Below are 22891 nucleotides of genomic sequence, written 5' to 3' on the forward strand. Positions count from 1 at the left end.
CTGTCTTGTCAAGCTGCTTCTGCGGTCTGAACTTGCAACACACACAAGTGAAGCCCAGTGTAGACGTGGTAAGCTTTATTCCATCAGCAGTATAGGAGCCGTCCACGCTGCACAGGTTGTTAAGAAAGAGGGTGAGCTTCCATTTTCACCATTCTCCTGTCAGTCCTTATTCCTCGCGCTTTTTAAAGTGTTGTGTACCATTTTATATGAGTAAGTCTGACCCAAATGCTTTTGTTTTAAAATGTAGTAGCTTTTTATTATTATTTAAACCAATTATTTTCTTAGCGAGGCCGCTGTATATAGTATATCTGATTATGTGCATCCAAGCTGGAGATATACAAAATTGGTTGACCAGTCCTACACAAAAATGCAACAGACTTTGTCATATATTATATAATCCAATAATTAATTCACAAGCTAGAGATAAGAATATAAAATTATCTCACCTGTAATATCATAATATACTGTTAAAGGCGTGCAAAACAAATGTGAGAGTTGCATCTCCACACCACTCAATGACAAATCTTTCAAAAATAACATAAATGTATATTTCCTTGCTATGACTACTCCACTAACAAGTGCTTAAAATAGCATTGGCTTATTTACTTTCTTTTAACACCACTGAATGAAAGGGCACACAGCACACACACACACACACACACGCACACACACACACACACACACACACACACACACTGTCAATCATTAGTTCTTAGGCCACTAGGAGGCAGGGAGAGAGAGGGGTAAAGAGAGACCATGTTGACACTTCATTGGCTGTGTTAATCTGATCTGTGAGCGATGGTTGGGAGTTTGAAAGACACTTTGTCCAATTAGAACTGTACAGTAAATTTCCACCCGGCCCTGACAGAGATGGAGTAGCTCTCTGAGAAGATGCAGCGGCATCCAGCCAGGTAAGAGAGTAGCCCACAACACCCACAACAGACCTCCTGCTCCAACCAGCGATTAATGACCCTTCCAGGCTCTCATCCCTCTAAATGCACACTGGCAGGATAATGAGCATTTTCTGTGTCTATATATGACAAAGAGTGCCATTTACTTCCATGTATGTATATTAAGAGTGCTCATTTTGGACAAACTGTCACCTCTGCCATGGACCGGTCGATCAGTGTCACACGGGACACTGCTGACGAGACCAACGCTGCAAATGTTCTCAAGCTTATACGAATGACAGACGTGCCCAGTATTTCCGACGTCTCGAAAGTGCCTCTCCGCGGTGCTGCTGCAGTCTGGACTCGAGGTATTAAACTGAACCATATGATCAGGAAAATTCCGGCCACTGCCACTTCCGCACCCCTGCGGAGGGCCATGAAGCCAACCGGGTGAGAGAGACTAAACACAGGCTTCATGCCACACAGCTAAAAACATCTTTAACAAATCCAGTTTTATTTTGAAAACAGACACGAAATGACACTCAATAAAACAGGACTAAGAGAACTCATAAGCAGTTCATAAGCTTCATAAGCAGATGCAATCGTTTGACAGTCAAACTCACTGAGCTGACCCCCAACAAGTTTAGTCAAATTCAAACGAAATTCTAAAAACCCCCATCTAAATTTTATTTTGTTACTTATTTTGCAGAAAATATCCCAAACTAATGAAATTTCCAACTAATTTCACAATCCTTTCAAGCACTCGTGAAGAAATGATTTCATTGTCTAAAACTAGGAGCGCGAACTTCTTTCTTCCTATTTCTGTCTGTCACGTAAAAATAGGGTTTTAATAACCTGACATGGAGTTAATTATTGCATCTCTGCCTCTATATTAGGAAAATAAAATGATAAAACACTGATAGACAGGCCCAACATTAAACTTCGTGTCTGGAGATGACTGGTGTGGCAAACAGAGGAGAGAGCAAGCCCTCCTCTCCATCACCGCCAGTGTGGAACCCTGACAGATGATTAGAGGCCTACATCACTGCCCTGTCGCTTTTACCCTACCCCTATTCATCCACGCACGCCGCCATTAGTGTCCATTAGACAAAAGTGAGATCTCTCCTGTGTGGGGGGAGAGGAGACTGGGAGGAGACTGGGAGCAGACTGGGAGGAGACTGGGGAGCACTGAAGAAGAAGCCTGGCACTTCGGCTCATCCGACGCCATTAATGAGTTGCGCTACCAGTCCATCAGGTGATTTCCACAATTCCAGATGGTGTTATAGAAAAATGTCTGGCATCAGCCAGCAGGTGTGGTTTCTTGTATTACTAGATTACAGCTTTGCATTGACTTTGTGCCAGAGCCTCCAGTATTACGGGTGCATCGCGTAACAAAGCTTGCATTTGCTCTGCTGTTTTCTAGCCGTCAGTGTGAGCAGACTGAGTGCGGCAGGGGAGGGCAGGAATACACTAAATGTTATTTTCTTATTGGTTATCCTGCAAAGGCCGCAAATAATAATCTGACATTTATGGAATGACAAAGGTTGTTCACCTGCAAGCCTCAGACAGGGAAATCGCATTTTGGCACATAAAAAAAAATCTTCTGTCATAGGATGGCGTAGACTCAATCTGCTTTATAGCTTTAGCTCTGTTATACAGTAATGATAGCAGTCGTGCAGGCCAGGACTTTATCTGTTTACTCACAGCAGTAGGCGTTAGCAGTAATTACATAAAATTAACAATGACAATATTTGACTATTTATCATATTTGTTCCAATAAAGTTCAATAAACGGTGTGTTCCGTGTCAGTCCATAAAACAGGAAAATTGACTTTCAACTCACTGAAATGACTATAATAAACTCAATAATGCTTTTTAATGTATTCTCATGCAATGTAGCAAATGGTGGGGACAAGGTCAATGTTGTGCTAACGTTACATGCAAATGCCTTCCAGTGCCTCAGAGTTGTACTGGAGACCATCAAGGACATGCAGTCCTGAAACACAACCCCATCCCCTCGCAAGGAGCGCAAAATATTTAAATTAGAATGGATTCGCGTCCAGGGCGATTCATCACGATTAATACTTATGGGTATTGTTTAACTACCGTGGTGCAATAGTCTAACGTAATTGGTGAAAGCATAAAAGAATGGGCCTCCAATATTAATAATAAGTTTGGCTATAATCATCAAAGGGGAAAAAATGCGTCCGAGGCCCGAAGATTTTAATCAAAGACTGAAAATAGCAGCTGATTGTAATCTGTGGGCAAAAGTCACCTGGGGTGTTTGACGAATTCAGAGAGCCAGGGTGTGAAACTAATTCGATTAAGAGTCAGCTGTACTATACCTAAAGGGAAAGAATCAGAGTCTGTTCATTCATATTACTTATAAGATTATGTCTTATGGCTTGTTAATCAAATATAAGTGTTAATAAAAACCAGCGATGCTAATTGAGGAATGACTCATCTTCGTGATCAGACAAACTTTTATTTGTTCAGGGGAAAGAAATTAATTTCATTAGAGGTGAATCAAGCACCCATTAAATGAAGTTGCTAAAATACATATTAATCCAGGATGAACAATTTAATTACTTATGCAGCTAAACACATGGAAGTGATATTCACTTAATGCATCCGAATCTGAGATGACTGAGAATGAAATTAGATGAGGTCTGAATGTTGCTGTTTTTGATAAAACGTTAATCCAGCCGTGCAAACGACAAACTGGAGGCAGACAAAACGTTATGTACATAAATTATGAACCAGGCACCATGACCAAGACGATATCAAAGCATCTCCACCCAGAAATGACACAAACACACATGCACACAACAAACACACAACAAGAGATACATCAGGCCTCCAGGGACAAAGAAATCACAGAGCCAGGTCCAGGAAATGGCCTAGATTTTCATGTCACTTGTTTTTCCATATTTGCTTTTATGACCATTTTGAACACACCTTGTAAAAAAAAAAAAAAAAAGATTTTACATTTTAAGATGAAAAGCAGACAACATTACACAACCTCTGACCAATGGAAACAATTACTTTCAGGCCAATTCTTGGTGCCACATGGAGCTGCAGATAGAACAGCAAACACTATTCTAAGATCAGATTCTCTTATCTAACCTCTTACATATAACCGCCAGAGAATACAGTACAAACGTGAGCTCAGGTACGTACGTCCAGTTTTTCGAGCGCCACACCCACACGGTACATTAAACCAGCCAGTGGCACACGCCACTTTCGACAGCTTTCGCTTTCTGATTCATCATCAGAAAATGCCCGGTGAACACCTCGGCCTCTGCAGAAACTATTTGTTCTGTCGCTGAGAAAAATAAGGGTGTTTATGAGACTCCTGGGGAGCGCTGTTCAAATACCAGAGTTTTTACACTAGTACCTCTGGCTGTTTTAAAGCAAAACACATGCGCAGGCAGCACACTGTCGGGGAAACGCGAGCCAGTCATCCTGACTGCGGCTTGAGCCACTTGTTGTTCGCCTCCCCTCGGCGAAGTGATCAGGTTTCACTCCGCTGGAAAACGCATGCCCAAAGCTAATCTGAGGTCGTGAGCTGGACGAAGCTGATTTCGCCTTCTTTCTTCTCTCAGCTTGCCACGCGATTGAGCCTTTGGCTCTATAAAAAAAAAAAAAAGCAAACACAAATGTTGGCTTCCATTCGGTATCCCCGCGGTCGGTGTGTCCACTTCACCTTTCCGCGGCTGCAGGGGTCGTTAAGAGTGCAGGGACGGAGTGCCACTGAGTTTTCCTTTAGACCCAATCTCGTCACCCCAAACTCTCCTCTTGAGTCCCCTCAGGTGAGACCTAATTCCTAGCCATGCTCCACAGAGCCCGTGCCTCCAGCTGGGGCACAGCACACGCACAACAGTAAATTTAGACTCCTTTAAAGCGCACCCATAATGCATGCAGAGGACATTCATTCATTACTATTTAAACCGTCTATCTCAGATATTAACTTCTGTAAATGGGACACAGATCTGAGAGGGCCCCTGTCACTGGAGAGTGTACATCAAAACGTGGTGACTGTCACCATCTGAACACTTGTATGCCAGCCCCAGTTGTGTTACTGGTGGCATCCACCCCTAAATAAGCTCCCAACAGGGCACAACTTTCAAATATAGTTCAAAGAGGCTAAACTTTGCCTAATCTGGACATCGTACCATTAATCATATACTGATAAATGATTTTGGAAATGTAACGTGCTTTTCTTACATCTGCTAAACTTCTTCACCCAATTTAGCTGAAATCACAAACCATTTTAAAAGACTTGGCTCCTGTATTGACGCGTGCACATGCACAGCACTGACGCTGAAACTACTTCTCTAGACCCACTTTCCTAAAAAGCCAGAAAACTTTGCACGTGCAATAACATGGTAAATCCCTACTGCACACCACCAGCTTCTGAAAAGATTTCCAAAACTTTGTTGCGGAGACGTTTCTTGCAACAAGTTTAGTAAAGTAATAAAGCAAAAATACAGTGGAAAATATGAGCAATGATAGGCATACATGCAATCTGCCTGTGTGGAAGAGCAGTACTGAAATTTACACTCAGAACTGTTCCTTGCCGACAATTCCTTGCACACGCTGCACAAGACACGAGAGGACACTGTAAGCTCTAAAAAAATAAACAGAGACATCATCGAGTCATGAACTTCAGGATCTGAGGGCTAGCCTAAATCAACTATAGTGCACATACCTAGGGAGGATATGATTTAGAATGAGCACACATACTGCCAAGTGCCCTGTGTCTTTCTTCACATTTGTATTACAGTAAGCATACTGTGCTATGTTGCAACTCATCAATAAAGCACATTATCTATAAAAACAAGTTGCAGACAATCAGCGGATTACTCTTTTAAAATAAGCTTATGCACCATTTTTTGGGTGCAACGAAAACTATGAATGTATGAAGTGCTATTTGATAGGTGCTGTGTGCTATCTGAAGGCCAAAAGGTCCAAGGTTCGAAGTTTTCATCACAAATGATTGTAAAGTCTCAAGTGGACTTTGAAATGTGCTCTAGTAATGATTTTATGTTAAAATTCCAAGGATATACCTGACCTGCTCTGACACACTGACTGTTCCCGACATCAGTGAATTCGTTCCGTGTTTGTCTAATATAGGCCACATGGGTTCTAGTTACTTTCAGATCAATAACACAACATGCTTTAATATCCATTAAGCAGAAAGACTGTACAGAGGAAAGTACCACACCTCAGACTTGCACAGCGCAGGGAGGGAAGGACTCAGTGCTTATGTCAGAGGGCCATCTGCCCTCGCTGTCTCCTGTGCCTCAGCAGAGGCTGAGCACTGATCCTTCTCTAGGATCGTCCTTCCAGGATACGGGCCTCACTGCTGGCTGCTCGCAAGGTCCCGTCCAGCTTTGGGCGCCGCTGATACAAGCTGCCCTTTAACCCCCATCTGAGTCCAGGCCCGTGGATTCTCTAATAACGCATAAGATTAGGACTCGGTTTAGAGAAGCTGGCCTGAAATCACCACAGAAGGGCAAGTTGTAGCCGGAGCGGGCTCAGGCACACAGGGACAACCTAATCCCTGGTATTTGAGAATGTCACCGGCTTTCGAAACGGGGCTGTCAGATAGACCAGAGCGAGCAGTGTGCCAACTCCAGGTTTAGGGAGGCTTTTGTGCAGAAACCTTGTTGAGAGGGCTCCACTCTCTTCTGCCCCATCCGTCTTCTGTCAGTGCTGGGTAAACACGCGTGGCCACTCCTGCCCACAGTGCTCTGAGGGGAACAGCCCTGGCAGAGGTGCTGAGAGGCCAGGGTACACGGCCAGACGGCAGAGCCCAGAACACGTCGGGCTTCTTTCTGTAGAACATCTCTGTCCAGCCAACAAAAACAGCCTCTCTAGCCAGACTACTATGTTAAGAGGTGTCTGGGGGGTTTTTTTATGTGTGCATAGTTACACGATGGCATCTGGCCAGGATTAGGCACAGCCCTGGTTGTAAAAAGGTCGGAACAAATGGATGTTTTTCTTGTGCTATCGAGGCAACTTCGATGGTTTCTAGTAAAATGCAGGCGTTACTGGATAACATCTATTGTGCTAATTACAGGGTTCATATCAGAGGGCCTAGCTTGGCTCTCCTTCTTTCCTGCTGGGGAGAGTCAATCAGCACACCACCAGGTGACAGATTTCACCATGGCACAATAACACCGCGAAAGAGGGAACAAAATATTGTTGCCTGACATGCCAACTAATAAGTAATTATAGGCTAGTCCTTCACAGATGGCGGACCCCACAGTGCCTCTGTACTCCACTTGCAGCAAAAATACCTTTTTTTACTTATACCCACAATGAGGATAACCGCGAGTCAGAACAAGCATCGCCCAAGAAAGCCTGAGAGACTTGACATACACCTGACTGATCGCAGTTCCTCTTCTTGTGTCTTTAGGAGCAAGTGCACACAGATAAGCTGGAACCTTAACGTAGATGTAGACAGATGTAGATCGATTTTGCCCAATATAAGTGTATCCAGTGAAAGCGTGTCTGCTAAACGTCTCTCCATCAAGTCTAGCCTGCATATCCCAGTGCTTAATTTATCTCCATACTAGCTGACAGTATCACTAAAATGCTTTAATATATCTCCCCCTGGGACAGCTGCAGTGGCTACCAAGTCGTGCAAGTCCACCACTGCTACGGCACGACAAAAGCAATAAAGCATTAATAGGCGCCTCAACACGCGCGCAGGAGAACACTAGCCGTCCAGCCTACTACGTGACCATGTGGAGTTCCCATTCATCCATTCCTCACGTTTTGTGGAAGCTAAAACAACTAATGCATTTAAACAGCTCTCCCATGAACGCTGGCAGTAGCACATGGCACAGCTGAGATTCAATCTGAGCCCCAGGTTAGATTTACAGATAGCGCTTTCACACCACTTACCAACCATTCCTAAAGCACGGGGGGACCTCAGAAAGGTGTACACATGTTATTGAGAATACATTTCAAATCACAGCAACAATCAAAACTACTTATTGGGAAAAGCTGCAGCACATTTAATAATGCATGCAGTAATAATATTGTAGTATTCCCGATGACTCAAAATCAAGCTTTCCTAATTACAACAGTGCTTCTCACATAATGTGGGCTTGACAGAGAAATGACTCAGAGAAATTTCCACTTAGTGGTGGTGAACACACTGACCAATTTCATATGTTCCTATTAAGCCTTCTGACAGTTCATTCCTAGAGATCTCAGGTGTTCCTACAGCGTGCATTTCAACAGTGTCCATGTCAATGTAATGTACTGTCTAATAATCAAATTAGTTTTTTTGGCAGAGAAGTAATTAAAATCACAGTATCATCAGTTCAATATTATAATCTGTCTGAAAGTGAGTGCTGTTGTGTGGAGGCATAAATTAGTGCATTCTCCAGACAAAGAGACACATGTATGCCCCAAACTAGATTTTTTACAACTTAACCTGAAGGAAACTGAAGCAGGATTATAACATGTATTGTCAAACCTTTTTAAAGACTTTAATTTGACCATTATCCTCCATATTTATGCGCAAATTAAATACACCTCTCAAATGTAAATCAGTCAAAATAATTGTCATAATTTTTGCTATACCTTTGCAGCTTAGCTAGTTATAGCCACAATGGACAACGTATAAGCAACCTTCATACCCTTCACACCACCAGGAAAAAGATAACTGGGTAGCACAGCACTACAACTTCAAAGGCTGACTAGAAGGCTCTGGATGGAAGTTGTCAATTTATGCTAATCTAAGGCCTGCCAACTCTACCCATACTGTAACTCAACCTTTTTTCAGAAGACGTACTACTGGGCTCATCTCAGATCTGCGTTGCAGGCAGCTCGCTAACAACATGTGGATCACAGAGAAACTGGGTAAGACCTTTACTGGATTTAAAAGCTATCATTCAAAGTCTTCCCTCCAATTCATCAGACCATTAATATAGATTATTTCCAAACTTCTACCTCTAAACCTGGAGGGTGCTGCAGCACTATAATGATACCTTCTCACAAACGATTTCAGCAGACCCACGAGCTTGCCTCTCTGCACCCTCAGCTATTCTACAAGAGCCTCTGCTGAAATAAGCCTTTAATGCAGCCTGAGTGCAATTTCTCTGGGTTAACAATGAGTCAGATATTCTCAGAGTGCAAGAATCCACTTTGTTTTTTCCACTTACTTATACAACATAAATGTCTATGCAAACAATGATAAAATCTGTTCTCAGATCAGTACCTCTATGTGTAAATAGGTAAATAATAATAATAATAAAAGTATGTGAATTTGCTGCTCAGAGTCCTTTCCTTTTTTTGATTGGATGTTTGTGGATAACCCTAAAGAGTACCAGTAATTGGACTATAATTAGCAAAAGCTTAACATGTTTGAAACGAGAAGCCGCACTGATTGTTCAGCTGTTTACCGGGAGCTCATTTGATAGGCATGCCACAAAAAATTTTTAACTCTTTACTAAAATAATCACATACGGAGATTCAGTTCTGGAGGTAATCATAATACTTTAGGTCTAACCCAGCAGTACACCACAAATATCAAACTCAGTACGAATATTAAAAATCTGTATCAATTTCAAACAAGAACAGGTTAACCCAAATAAGAGGTAAACACCGATTTATTGAAAAGTCTCCGATATAGATTTAGGAAACACTAGTTACAGTATTTATGATCATTAAAGTTACTGTAAACTTGTTTACTTTTTATTAGTTATGTAATTTTTAATCATTTAGCGCTTGTTTTAAAGATCAAAGCAGGTGAGTTTAAAATAAGTGTGATCAATAGCTGCAGGAGCAATCACTCTTTAAAGAAATACACTAAGAGTCATGAAACTGCTAATACTGCGTATGATCAGAGCAGAAAACTGCAATAATGCCAACTACCTCTGCAAACCGATCAGAAGTGTCAAATCTTTGCTTACAGCCTGATCTCAGAAACAATTTATATAAAGATTACAAACTCAAACATGCACAAAGAAATGTAAAGAAAATCGTCATTAAAAAACTACAAACATGACAAATCCCTGCCGTTAACCCTATGCATTCATGACTTTTCATAGACTTTGCGGTGAATATGAATTTTCAACTGTTGAAAATAATGTTTGTTTAGTTGACTAGAATGTTGCAGGCAGGCACAGCAAGTGAAACATGATAACTAAATTAAAATGTGGTAATAATGACATTTAAATTATATTCGCACTATCTGTTACTTTTATTTAATGATAATGTAAGACTGAAATAGTGATATATGAACTATGTCTGTTATGAACATTATCCCTTCATTTTATCTGTCAGTGAACAAGCTCCAGTGAAACATGCGTATATGTGTTAGCCATGTCTGCGTAGGTGCTCGGGTCTGAAACGGCCCTGTTCGGGACCGTGCAGGTGGACGCTTTGTCCGTCCCGGCCGTCTATTCAGCAGGTTACATAACAGGACCGAGGCGTGCCGTCCCGTGCTTTTCCTTTCCACATGCACTTCAGTCCATTGCAGTGCGGGGTGGCGGGTGAATATGGGTCAGCGGGTTAGGAGTGCGTGGTGACCAGACTCCTGCACTTTTGCAATAATAATAATAATAATAAATCAGCCTAAAAAAGTTTATACGGCGGAGGAAAATGCCGTCATATACCTGCTGCCGCTGTGCTATTACATAACCAGGCGGTGCTCGGAAACGACCAGGTTACGAAGCGGCCGCGGAAAGTGCTGAAAGTGCCGGTAACCAGAGACGCTCCGTATCGCCCCTTTGCAGCGCGACGCCGCACTCACAAAACTTCCGGAGCTCGCGCCGCGTTCGGGACGCGTTCAAAGGTTTCCCCTCTCTCTCTCTCTCTCTCTCTCTCTCTCTCTCTCTCTCTCTCTCTCTCTCTCTCTCTCTCTCTCTCTCGCTCTCTCTTTCTCTCGCTCGCGCGCGCTCTCTCCTGTGTTTACTGCACACACACACACACACACACACACACACACACACACGAAAAAAAAAACCTGTTACATAACCAGCTTACAATCACCACATCGGTGTCTAAATACACCCCTCCAGACGTGAACCGTGCACGAACCGAAGGCTTCTGTAACGTGAGGAGTCCGCGCGATCGCAGCAGCCGCTGCTTTATTCCCCGTCGTGGCGTTTTTCGTGCGTCTATTTTCCGCTGAACTTGGCCAAGTTGACCGGAGGCTGTCGCGCGGTGGAGGGGGGGGGGGGGAGTGGCTTACACAGCCCACCGTCCCTACTGTAAAACACAGACATTCCCTAACGAAACCTTCCCCATTAACGATCCGCTGTCCCGCTATTCCCGTCCGTCTCCCAAAACCATAAAACAACCGGGAACGCTGCTGCTCGAGCCGCAGACGAGAGCGGTCGTGTGCGCCGCGCGAGCCGAAGAACGCGTGCACGGACGAGCACGCCGACAACCAGGGTGTCACGCACATGCACGGACGTCTCCTCCAAACGCGCATCCCAGGACATGTCGCTGCTCTGAAACGCAACCCGCAAGCGCGTCGCACCAAATCGTTTTTTAGCGACTCAAGTGGCCGCGAACTGTTCGCGAAGTTCAAGATGCAAAAAAATCAGCGCTCCATTAGTCAAATCACTTCATTTAGATCGTGTCCCTAAATACAGGTTTGACCAAGATTTGCTTTATTCATCGCGCCAAATTTTACTGATGGATAAATACAGATTTATGGCATTTTAATGTGCTGGCAGTGCTGTCATAATCAACAATGGTAAGCCCTGTCTGTCAGCCGTGCTTTTAAGAGGAGCGTCAGACCCAACTCAAGAGTAGCCCACACTAATTCAGAAATATTTTATACACGATTAAGCGATAGTCATATGGGCTCGCTGTTTAAAACTGACAACGAAAAGAGAACCGTCTGTTTCACTCGCAGCTCCACGATTTAAGTTGATCTTGCAATGGAATGACTTTGAAGTTTGATGCACTAGTGTTACAGCAAGCCAACAGCGCTCTGTTAAAGCTAACTCTCCGGCCCTTACCTCTGTTGGTGCTGGAACAGCTCTGCCTTCGGACCGGAGCTTGGAGGTCAGCTTTGCGAAGGGTCTCCAGGTTCGCCGGACTCTCCCTGACCGGGGTAGCCGACTCTGAGGCGCTGTTGCCCGGGTCGCTCGTCGGATCTGGAGGGGACTCCATGCTGTATCTCGGAATTATTTAATTCTGCTGCTACCGGATCACGAAGCGTCGCGACGAGGTTTACAGCTAAGAGACTTCGACTACCTATGTAATTTAGAGCAGAAGTAAGAAATGGGGGGGGGTGAAAAAAAAAGGCGAGTGGCAGCAGAGGTGGGTGTGCGGGTTTGGGTGTCCACTGGCAGCGCTAGAGAGAAGCTCCGGTCAAACCGCTGAACAGGGAGAGCTTGTCAATAGTCGATGAATGGATGTGAGCCGCACTGAGCGCTAGCGGCTCTGCGTCTACATATAACGCTTCAAAGACACGTCGTTGTATGATAGAGATAGAGCGGAACGTAGCATATCTGCAAAACGGTATCGGATCAATGTGACATTGGGCTTAGGCTTGCCAGTGGAAATCACCATTTTATAAAGGCTGTGTTTATTAGCCAAGCAGTCCGCCAGCACAGGCTTATATTTAGGGGCGTATGTTCATATTATACATTCATATACGTTCATATTATACATTCTAATTATTTTTCTATGCAACATATAATATCGTTATCATGATTTTTAACTTTATTTCAAATACGTGACGTTGTTAGCATGCTGCGCAAGTATGCGAGGGTTATCAGGCTTTGAGCAGTGAGAGCAATATAGATGTGACAGCTATTTAAAATAAATAAATAAATAAAATAATAATAATTATTAGAGGTCATATAAATATGTATTTTAAAAATAAATGTGTGCAACTGGATAAATGTATTTAGCCAGTCTGGGTGATTTGTTTTGTCCAAAGGGCCCGAATCCTCACCAGACTGAGCTCCGTTATTGTTGTGTACGTTTTGTTTTGAGTATCACTGAAATACCACTCAAATTCCCACGGACATATGAGGTCCAGCACGTTTTCAGCGCTGCAGCCGAACATCAGTGCTGCGCATGTATCAGCTTGCGTTTAGACTGGCCTCGTCTCTCGCAGTAGATTAAGTTGGTCTGAATTCATACCGACGCCACCAGCTGATCGAAACCTTCACCGCCTGGCAGCGGCGAGCAAACTTTTTTTTATTTATTTATTTATTTATTTATTTATTTTATTTTATTTTTTTATGATACGTAGTCGATCGCGCGGCGTTACTGAGCGACGGACGGCACCGCGTTCTTCGGCGCCTCTTCTCCGCGCGTCATGCCTGCTTGCACGTGACCTGCGACGCAGCACGCGCGCCAACCCCCCCCCCCCGCCCCCGCCTCTCCGGAGCAGCGCACGTGGACTTTGGCATGGTCTCTTAAGCCTGCACCCACGTAACCCAGAGCAGAGCTGCAAGCGCCTGCCCATGGACAGGTTGGGTAATAGACAACGCGGACCGAATCACTCAGTATAATTGCTTTAAGACATTGCGAACACGATGTCAAATGAACTCGGAGGTGGAGTGGCTTGAAACATTTCCGAAGGGTCTGAGGTACTAGTCGCAATACCAGTGAACCTAATAACCCCTCCAGTGTTTTACAATAGCATAGTCTTTAAGTAAGCAAACAATACATTGACCGAGTTTAGATGAAACATTGTTATTGAGGTACACTAAGCAATATTTTCACATTTTAATTGTTTCTCAAATATTGGAAACCATTCCTTGCATTGCTTGCCACATGGTGTGTCACATTGATTGTTAGGTCACTGGAAATAAATAAATGAATAAATAAATGAATGAAAATATAATTTTCTTCATATGTTAATTAGGCCAACTGTAAGCAGTCATAACTAGTGCAATACATGTTTTTCAAGTGATCAGGTATTAATGCCTGTCTTCACCTAAAATAAAAGACATGACAGAAGTGGCAAATTACTGGAGCATCAGCGCTAGTTTCACCAGGTAACATTCACTTCTACAGTTCTACTATTGAAAAAAAAATAGCCTGTTTGGTCCTGTTGTTTCTTGTTTATCTCTCTACAAGGCATGTTGACACTATGATTACACTGATAATGGCCCCCAGCCAAATAAAAACAAAGATCTTTAAAAGCCAATCAAAAGTAAACCACAGCAAGACATCAAGAGCTTTGTTTTTGCTTCATAATAGGATATGGAACTTATGTGCAGCCGATTTTCTTAATAAGAAATCAAGTTTGACACTCTCAGGATTTAATAAAAAAAATTTGTACTGTTTAAGTCAGAGAATCCAGTTCCTTATTGTCCTATATGCACAATGAGAGTGGCTTCAGGAGACTGGATTGCATTTAAGCCTCTATACATGTAACATAGTGAGAATGAACTGTAGTTGAAATGGAACTGCTGCATTAAAAAATGATAGAAAGTGCAATTCACAGCATATACACCTAAATACAAAGAAGAGCGTAAACAAATGTAGTGGCTTTTGTATTGTTTGGGGTTTTTTTTTTTCATTTTGATCATGGCCATTAATGACAAAGCAGACCCCATCTTCCACCTGTCACCTATTATAGTTGATTTGCATAAAAATATACTGCCTCACTGTAGCAACAAAACTCATTGCTGTAATCAAAATAGCACTCTGATTTCTTTCCCTTCTAGACTGTCTCTCCAGGCTCAGTCTTTCTATGTCTTTTGATGTGTGGGTTTGCATCGCTGTTATAAAGACTCATACTTTCCCTAATTTCTCCTGGTTTCAGAAACACTGGCCAACCCATTTCAGGTGGCCTTGTGCCCTTGTTAGTACTTAGGCCAGAAGAGGAGGTTCAGTGTTTCTGTGTGTAACTGAGTCATAAAACTAGACTGAGATAAAAACATAATTAGACATAATATAAGTATTGTGATAATGTAAAATATGCTCAGATCCCTTAAAAAATGTAGTCATATCACTAGTACTGAGTAATGTAATAACATCAATATTATTGAGTAATGTAGTAACACTATTACTGAGTAATGTGGTAGTAATATCACTATTATTGATAGTAATATCAATAACAGTGATAGTATTAGTAATTAATAGCAATATCACTATTATTGAGTAATGTAGTAACACTATTACTGAGTAATGTGGTAGTAATATCACTACTATTGATAGTAATATCATTAACAGTGATGATATTATTAGTAAATCATAGCAATATCACTATTATTGAGTAATGTAGTAACACTATTACTGGGTAATGTGGTAGTAATATCACTATTATTGATACTAATAATATCACTGTTATTGATATTACTAATTCACAGTAATACTATTATTGAGTAATGTAATAACACTATTACTGAGTAATGTGGTAGTAATATCACTATCATCGATAGTAATATCAATAATAGTGATATTACTAGTAATTAGTAGTAATATCACTATTATTGATACTAATAATATCACTGTTATTGATATTACTAATTCACAGTAATACTATTATTGAGTAATGTAATAACACTATTACTGAGTAATGTGGTAGTAATATCACTATCATCGATAGTAATATCAATAATAGTGATATTACTAGTAATTAGTAGTAATATCACTATTATTCAGTAATGTAGTAACACTAATACTGAGTACTGCAGTAATATCTCTATTATTGAGTGCTGGCTTTATCTTACATGAAATCTTGTCTTGCAGGAGTCACAGTCAGGTAACATTTCCTGTTGTTTCATTGCTTCACAGTTGTTCTTGTGTTGTACAGCATCTCAAGATGCTAAAAGAGCTCGTAAAGCAGTGACATCTGACCACAATAACAGTTTCAGAGTTACCACAATTCTTTTTTTTTTGTGCTTATGTAATTTCAAGATCTCCAAAATGATGTGGCAGTATCTTCTGCCTTGTACATCCCAGTGTCTCCTGCCTGGGTAATAGTTCCCGAGATTACATCCCCTCTCACATCCCGGTGTCTCCTGCCTGGGTAATAGTTCGCGAGATTACATCCCCTCTCAACACGCAAACACATTGGCCTTCACCTTACTTGTTCTTTTTCCTAATTACAGACAGTGAAAAGCTACGTTATAGCACATAGAAAAACAACATAATTACCTTTACTATAAAGAGTACCTGTGAGAATAGTCATTATATGGCCATTTTCTCTCCCTCCCCTCCCTGTCTATCTATCTATTTCTATATATATATATATATATGAGAGAGCGAGAGAGAGAGAGAGAGAGAGAGAGAGAGAGAGAGAGAGAAAGTAAGATAGATTTATTTTTTCCAACTAAAATAAATAAGCATTTGTATTTTACATAGATCTATATCCTTTTTGTTTTATGGAATTTAGTTTGTTTAAGGATAGTTGCTCTTTCATGACCATCAGTTATGTAATATGCACATTTTACATATGATCCTCAGTAGAACTGAAATAGGCTTGTGAACTTCGCCCTTGTGTGTTATTTCTAAGGGCGTTCCCATCACTGCTTACATAGCACTGGTGACATTTCATTATATTTGTTATTAAAACATTTTTGGCGGGACCTAAAGGGAGCCTTTATGGTGTAGGTTTATTCACAGACAATAAACACAATATTTTAATCGATTAATCCGATTATTTATGAAGATGCAAATGACTTATGCTGAATTATACTTTATAAGGACTATAGTGTGATTTGCGAGGTTCTGAGGGTGTAGCTGAACATGTAAGTGTGTTAAGTCAAGAAACAATAGATCGCTTGTCTATTGTAAAGTTACAGACACTTTATGCCTCAGGCAGACAGAGCCACAAGCAGCAGCTCTATACATAAATGTTCTTAGTAGTAGGGCATTGTGTATTGTTGTGTAAGTGTATTGCTGGTGTATGATAAAAGGAATACTGTCTCAGCAATCGCCTTACCACCTTTTCATTTTGAAATGCACTTTTATGAACTTTGTGTTGACCTTCTCATACTGTTTCAAATATTTCTTCCATACGAGCAGTTTATTCCATTATCTCTCTAATGTGAATAAACCCATGCTAGATCAGAAACAGGTGTTGGGGACCATCATTCCAACCTACTGTCAAACATAAGACAAACCAACGGATGCATGCAGAAAGCCAGCAGCTGGAGTGCAGGCACGCGCTATATGAAGAACGGAGTTGTTTAATGTGTCTGCCATATTATGCAATCCATGCAATCCCTCTAATTCCCACGGGGATCGGCATGCGCAAGGTTCCCAACATTTGGGCCTGTCCTTTGAGCATAAACAAAATAATGAAGAAATATTACAAAGGATTCCACCTTCTCTTGTGGAAGTTTACGCAAAGCCAAACAGTTCAAAAGGAAAGTCAGACAGAGAAGGAAGTAGTATAAAGTTTAAATTACAATATTGTATACTCAGTCCTTTCCCGCGTCAAAGAGAGACGAGTGTAATTCTCAGTAAGTGCAGCTGAAAGGCGTACAGTGCGATCTGCTCCGTGTTATTTGTGCTGAGCTTTCCAGCTGTCATTAATAGTGTAAGAGACTGTGCAGGGGCCACAGGAATCTCACTAGCTCATAATTCTCAGTGCTGCACGCTACAGCCCCACAAAGATGAAATGTGCACGGAGTGATCTTAGAGGTGTGGTGCTTCCTGTGGTCTGCAGTGTTATTATATGTAAATTAGCATTGTTGTGTAAGTGCAATGTTATAAGAATATAACCACTGTAACTAAAACGCTAGGGGGAAACGCTGGGAAAAAATAGACAATAGAAGTGTAACTTTATTGGAGTTGCCTACATTTACACCAGAACAAATAATTCCTGCAACTAGTTCATGTCAGTCTTTTAAATTAGAAATTAAAATGGGAATTGGATTAGGAATTGAATTTCTCTGCAATTCTATCGTTGTCGTTTAACCTCCAGTAAATGTTTAACTCTAGAAACCTCATGCGCTTCATATCAGACGCATTGATATTCAGCTGTGTCTCTGCTCCACAGTTATCATTATTATGTGCTGAGCAGCAGCCAGGACTAATGAGCTCGAACGCCAGTGCACCTATCGTGACTGCAGGTAATTGTTTACACACTGTTTTACCTGCATGATTGATTTAAAAGAGGCCGGGAACAATTGTGTTCGCGCTGGTTCAGTCTCCCATGTGCCCCCGTTCCTCCGAACCCTCGTCACCTAGAAGCTGAGCAGCTTTCGAGGCCGGTAATTAAACAAAGGGGAACGTTTTTTTTGTTTTTTTTTTTTAAATCAAAAGTACACACTTACCAGGCTGGATGAATAACCGTGCCAGTGATTACGGGTACATGAAGGGGGACGGTGATTGTCTTGACTTGTGCTCCCCTGTAGTGCGAGGAAGTAAGCATGTTCAAGGCCGCGAAGAAGGCAGGGGGAGTATGCGCACGGAGGCAGGCAACGCTGCTGTCACGACTCGGCATCTACGCAACATAGCGATCGTTAGTCCCTTGTATGACATTTTGCGGTACCAAAGCCAAAGGAGGAAGGAACATCAGGATAACATGGGAAGTTGGAGCCACATGTGAGAGCTTTAAATGTCAGTGTGCGCGCGAGCGTGTGCGTGCGAACAAGCAAGAGCCTGTGAAACACTTGCATGATCTATCGCCGCACACTATGCGTCTGCCATCACACAAGTGTGAGGTGTGACCCGTGTGAGCTTCACTTTGAAACACGCAAGCAGACCGGCCGTCAAAGAGCTCTACATGAAACGCGCCTCGATAAATAATGACTTCTTATGGCCTGCCCTGGGAGTTGGTCCTTTGCGAGATCAGGTGTCTAGGCCTCTTTTTATAGTGGGCATGACCATCCTCGGCAAGCTTTTCCCTCCAGTCATTCATACCGACACTCTGAATGGCTTTCAAACACATATGATGAAAGAAATGAGGTTTTTTTTTGGGGGGGGGGGGGGGGGATTCTCCCTGCAACTCGAGCAACTGAAATGAGACGGACAAAAGGTACAGCCCACCTCAGACAATCCCGAGCGCCCACAGCACAATTGGACGACGCGTGATGGAGGTCAGCTTCCAGAGGGACAGGCCGGGGCGGAACGTTCACGCTTCCCTGTGATGAGGCCTATTCCCTCTTATCCTGCACTCCGTCGGCTGCTCCAGTCCTCCGACCTACAGCTATCCAAACCCGTCACCTTGACTTCAACACTCCACTTTTCTCTCTCAAGTTCAGTGTCAGGGCGTGGAAGGGAGAAAGTGGAGCACAGGAGAGAGAGAGACAGACAGACAGACAGACAGACAGACAGCGAGAGAGGAGACAGAGACAGAACGGGAAAGAAAGAGGGAGAGACATGAAGAGAGATGCGAAGAGAGACAGGTAGACAGAGAGAGAGAGAGAGAGAGAGAGAGAGAGAGAGAGAGAGAGACGTAAAGCAAAAGAGCAAAAGAAAGGAAATGAACAAAAAAAGAAAGGAACCGTCGAGGGGAAACTCAAAGTCTCCTTCCTCACACCACTGATCAAGCGCTTGTCACTCGCAACCCCTCCCCACCCCTGCCCGCGCCCCACCTCTGTGTTTAAAGCTGAGAGGAGGCAAGGACGAGTGCGATACAGCAGCGCTTTAATTTTTTGAGCGATGATGAATTGCCGCAGCCGCGCTCCGCCTGAGCAGGGGAAGGATGTGGCGGATGGGAGGCAGGAGGTGCTACACGCCTGCCTGTATTTAAAAATGATTGATTAAGCCGACACCAGCGCAGGGCTGCTCGGACGCTCTATTTTTCTCCCTCATTATTGTAAGACAATATTTCAAATCAGGAGAGCACAGGAAGAGGACAGTGCAGGCTTCCAGACAGGACACCCTTCAGCTCAGGTTTACAGCTCCAAACACACGACGTATCGATCTGCACCTTCCTCTGTCATGTTACTTTATCGGGCTTGGAAAAAGCGCGCATCTCTAAGATTCTATATAATGACATAAACTCATAAAGATATTACGGACAAAATGACACAGAAAGTAAATACTTAATGGTTCAAATATTTCAGTGAGCAGAATGGTTGGCTAAAAAGAAATGTCTTACAGAAAATGGTACATGCACTTAGAATGCAATCAGCATTACCAAGAGTGTGTGAGTGTGTGTGTGTGTGTGTGTGTGTGTGTGTGTGTGTGTGTACAAACATACAGTCATTTAAATTATATGTGTGTGTGTGTGTGTGTGTGTGTGTGTGTGTGTGTGTATAGACATTTATTTTTAATGACTATTTAGTTATAATTGAAAGCCTCAATTATTTAAAGATTTATTTAATTAATAAATAGGTGATTTTGATGATTTTGTAGTAAATATGAAAATATGGATGCATAAATAGATATTCAGATGATGTGTTTCATGGTAAGGTACACCTATCTTATAGATTTATATTAGCAGTGTATAACTATGGACTGTAGTTATTGCCATAAATAATTTGTCAACTTCTCTCTAAGCAGTTCATCACTGTCATTTATTTTATTTGGGCGGTGCACTATTGTGAGCACAGCAGTGATGTGGTGACATGCCAGTACCAGGGCAGTGGACGTTGCACTGATACGAATGTTGCTGGAGTTTTATCCATGTGCTTGTCAGTGCTGGGCTGACTGTAGTCTGTAGGCCAAATACGCCTCAGCTATTAGTGGTTGTGTAGTCAGGAGCTCACCACCCTATGGGGGGTTGTCTTACACAAATTATGCAAAGCAAAAAAAAAAGTGCTATAGGGTCTATTTATATACTCACAGGGTATTTCTGTATTTGAATGAATGTATATTTTTATATTCCTTTTATATTCCTTAACAGTGTTCACAGAAAGTGTACATGTTTATTATGTTGTATAAAAAAGGACCAATATTTATTATACCATGCTAATTTTGGTATAAATGTTCTGTTGATGTATAAGACAACTCTGTATAATACCAGTACCAGTGCACAGAGAACACCGAGAGGAATAGATGCGACACGTCTTATTATTGCAAAAACAAACCCATTAGCTGCCATATGAGATGTGTATTATTCATTCATGGAAAGAAAATGAAGGATTGAAATGATGGAGAGAATGCAGAGTGAATACAGAAGGGAATGAATGTGTAGAAGATCGCGATCTGACAGAGGCATCTACCTGAGAGATAGAGTGACACATTTGTGGCAGTTCAAAGTGATGACTGATGTGATGCAGGGCAGAGCGAGACCTGATATACACTCGCACAAGCACACACCACACACACGCGCACACATTACCAATTTAGGGAAAAGGGATTTTTTGTTAAAAACACACACGGGTTCGGCTTAAATTTATCAAGTAAGTACCGTCACTGCCAAAGTCATACGGATAATATGTTTCGACTTGACTAACAAAGACAACAGACTGGAGATGATGAGCGATAAAAAGGAAAGAAAACGAGCTTACTTGGGATACCTGAGTGAGGAGCAAGCCTACCGAACAGCGCCACCTAGCTGCTCTCAAAGCTCTCTGTCAAAAGTCTCAGTAGAGCCTTCATCGAACACGGATTCAACCCAATCCTACACAGTCAACCATAAGGCCCAATGGATTTTATTAAGTACAATAGGCCAAAAAACAAACAACGTTCGAATAATTAATAAAAAAACATATGAATATAAATTCTTCTCCTTCAGTATGGAAAAGATTCAAAAGCACTTTTACAGAATGAGCCGGCACAGGCATTCGTGCCGGAGAAACACCCAGGGTTCAGGCGGAGTGGCGTGCAGTTGCACAGCAAGGTGTTGTTTTCAGATCTGTTGCTCTCGTACTGCTCAAAGTGTCCAGAGTCAGAATTGAATCATGGCATGTGTGTAGAGTTCAAATGACTGGGGAGACTTGGGCTCAAAATCAGGAGGTGAAAAATGGCATGGTTATTTGTGCCTGACAGAAGTTAAGAGCCTCTCCCTGTGGCCCACTCGCTCCCTGCTGACCGCAAGCATACCTTCTCCTCTAGCTGTGTCTCACCTTGTGAGAGCACACACACACACACACACACACACACACACACACGCACACGCACACGCACACACACGCACACGCACACACACACACACACACACACACACACACACACGCACACACACACACTCCCCCAATAGGTGCACGCCATGGCCTACTATCTGCACCACGCTCCACAAATATAACGCAGCAAGTGTGTGTGAGTCTGTGTAACAGTCTGCGTGTGTCTGTGTGTGTGTGAATTAGCAGGTCTGTGGATATAATAGTAATTCCAGATGCAGTTAGGCTGCATATAATAGAATGTGCATAAAGTCTTTTAGACACATATTTATCTCATGCTGTTAGCTAATGCAGCCTCGTAAATGCTCCAAACTGACATGATGACACGTGAATGTTTATGCTGGTGAAGACCTTTCAGAAAGTCTTCAGGTCGTGGCAGCGACCACAGATTGAACTGCCTCCACAACTTCTATTTATTTATTTATTCATTTATTTTGCTTTCTCTTTAAACTATTCCTGCAAGGGCATTAAAACGTGATTAAAATAGTGGTTCAAAATCTGACAAGTGAGTTTTTTACACATCCTAAAATTCACTGATGGGAGTTTTCTTCAGATTTATAACTACTGAATTTGCCTTGGTGGAGGAAGAGTCACCTAGCTTAGACTGATGTGGGACATACATCCATTACCCAAATGAGTTAACATGACTATAATCATTGCCAAAAACCGAAAGAAACCCAGACTGGGTAAGCGGGCGAGTACGTGCCTGGGGAGTTGCATTCTGCCTGCACAGCGACTCAGAGCCAGCCCATCCGACATTAGCCAGCGCTCTCTGAAGCTGGGCGGCCTGCTAATTTACCCTTCAGCTCCATGCGGGTAAATCACAACACTCAGGAAGACAAATGTCAGAACACGTGTTGCCAAGCTGGGGCTTTGAGCAGAATGTTCCTTTAATTGGGTGTAGAGGGACCGGGCCCGATACCCCCGCACACGCCCCTTTTTTTTCTCAGGCTCCTTTCTCGTCCTCCTCCTTCGCTCTCTCTTCCTTCGTGTTAACAAAAAGACGGCGTCTTCTCCCCTCCCCTGCTCTGAGCCG

At 42.5% G+C, this 22891-nt stretch overlaps 1 protein-coding gene across 1 annotated transcript in view; it reads right to left on the reverse strand.

Moving 5' to 3' along the window:
- roraa (RAR-related orphan receptor A, paralog a) overlaps nt 1-12520 on the reverse strand; it is a 186438-nt gene extending 173918 nt beyond the window's left edge. Inside the window, exon 1 of the mRNA XM_035523641.1 lies at nt 11884-12520. Coding sequence (XP_035379534.1) covers nt 11884-12037 — 154 coding nt within the window. The 5' untranslated portion in view covers nt 12038-12520. The remainder of the gene's footprint in view (nt 1-11883) is intronic.
- Between the last annotated feature and the right edge of the window lie 10371 nt (nt 12521-22891).

Source organism: Electrophorus electricus, chromosome 2, assembly GCF_013358815.1.
Source record: "Electrophorus electricus isolate fEleEle1 chromosome 2, fEleEle1.pri, whole genome shotgun sequence".
In the NCBI taxonomy this organism is placed as follows: domain Eukaryota; kingdom Metazoa; phylum Chordata; class Actinopteri; order Gymnotiformes; family Gymnotidae; genus Electrophorus; species Electrophorus electricus.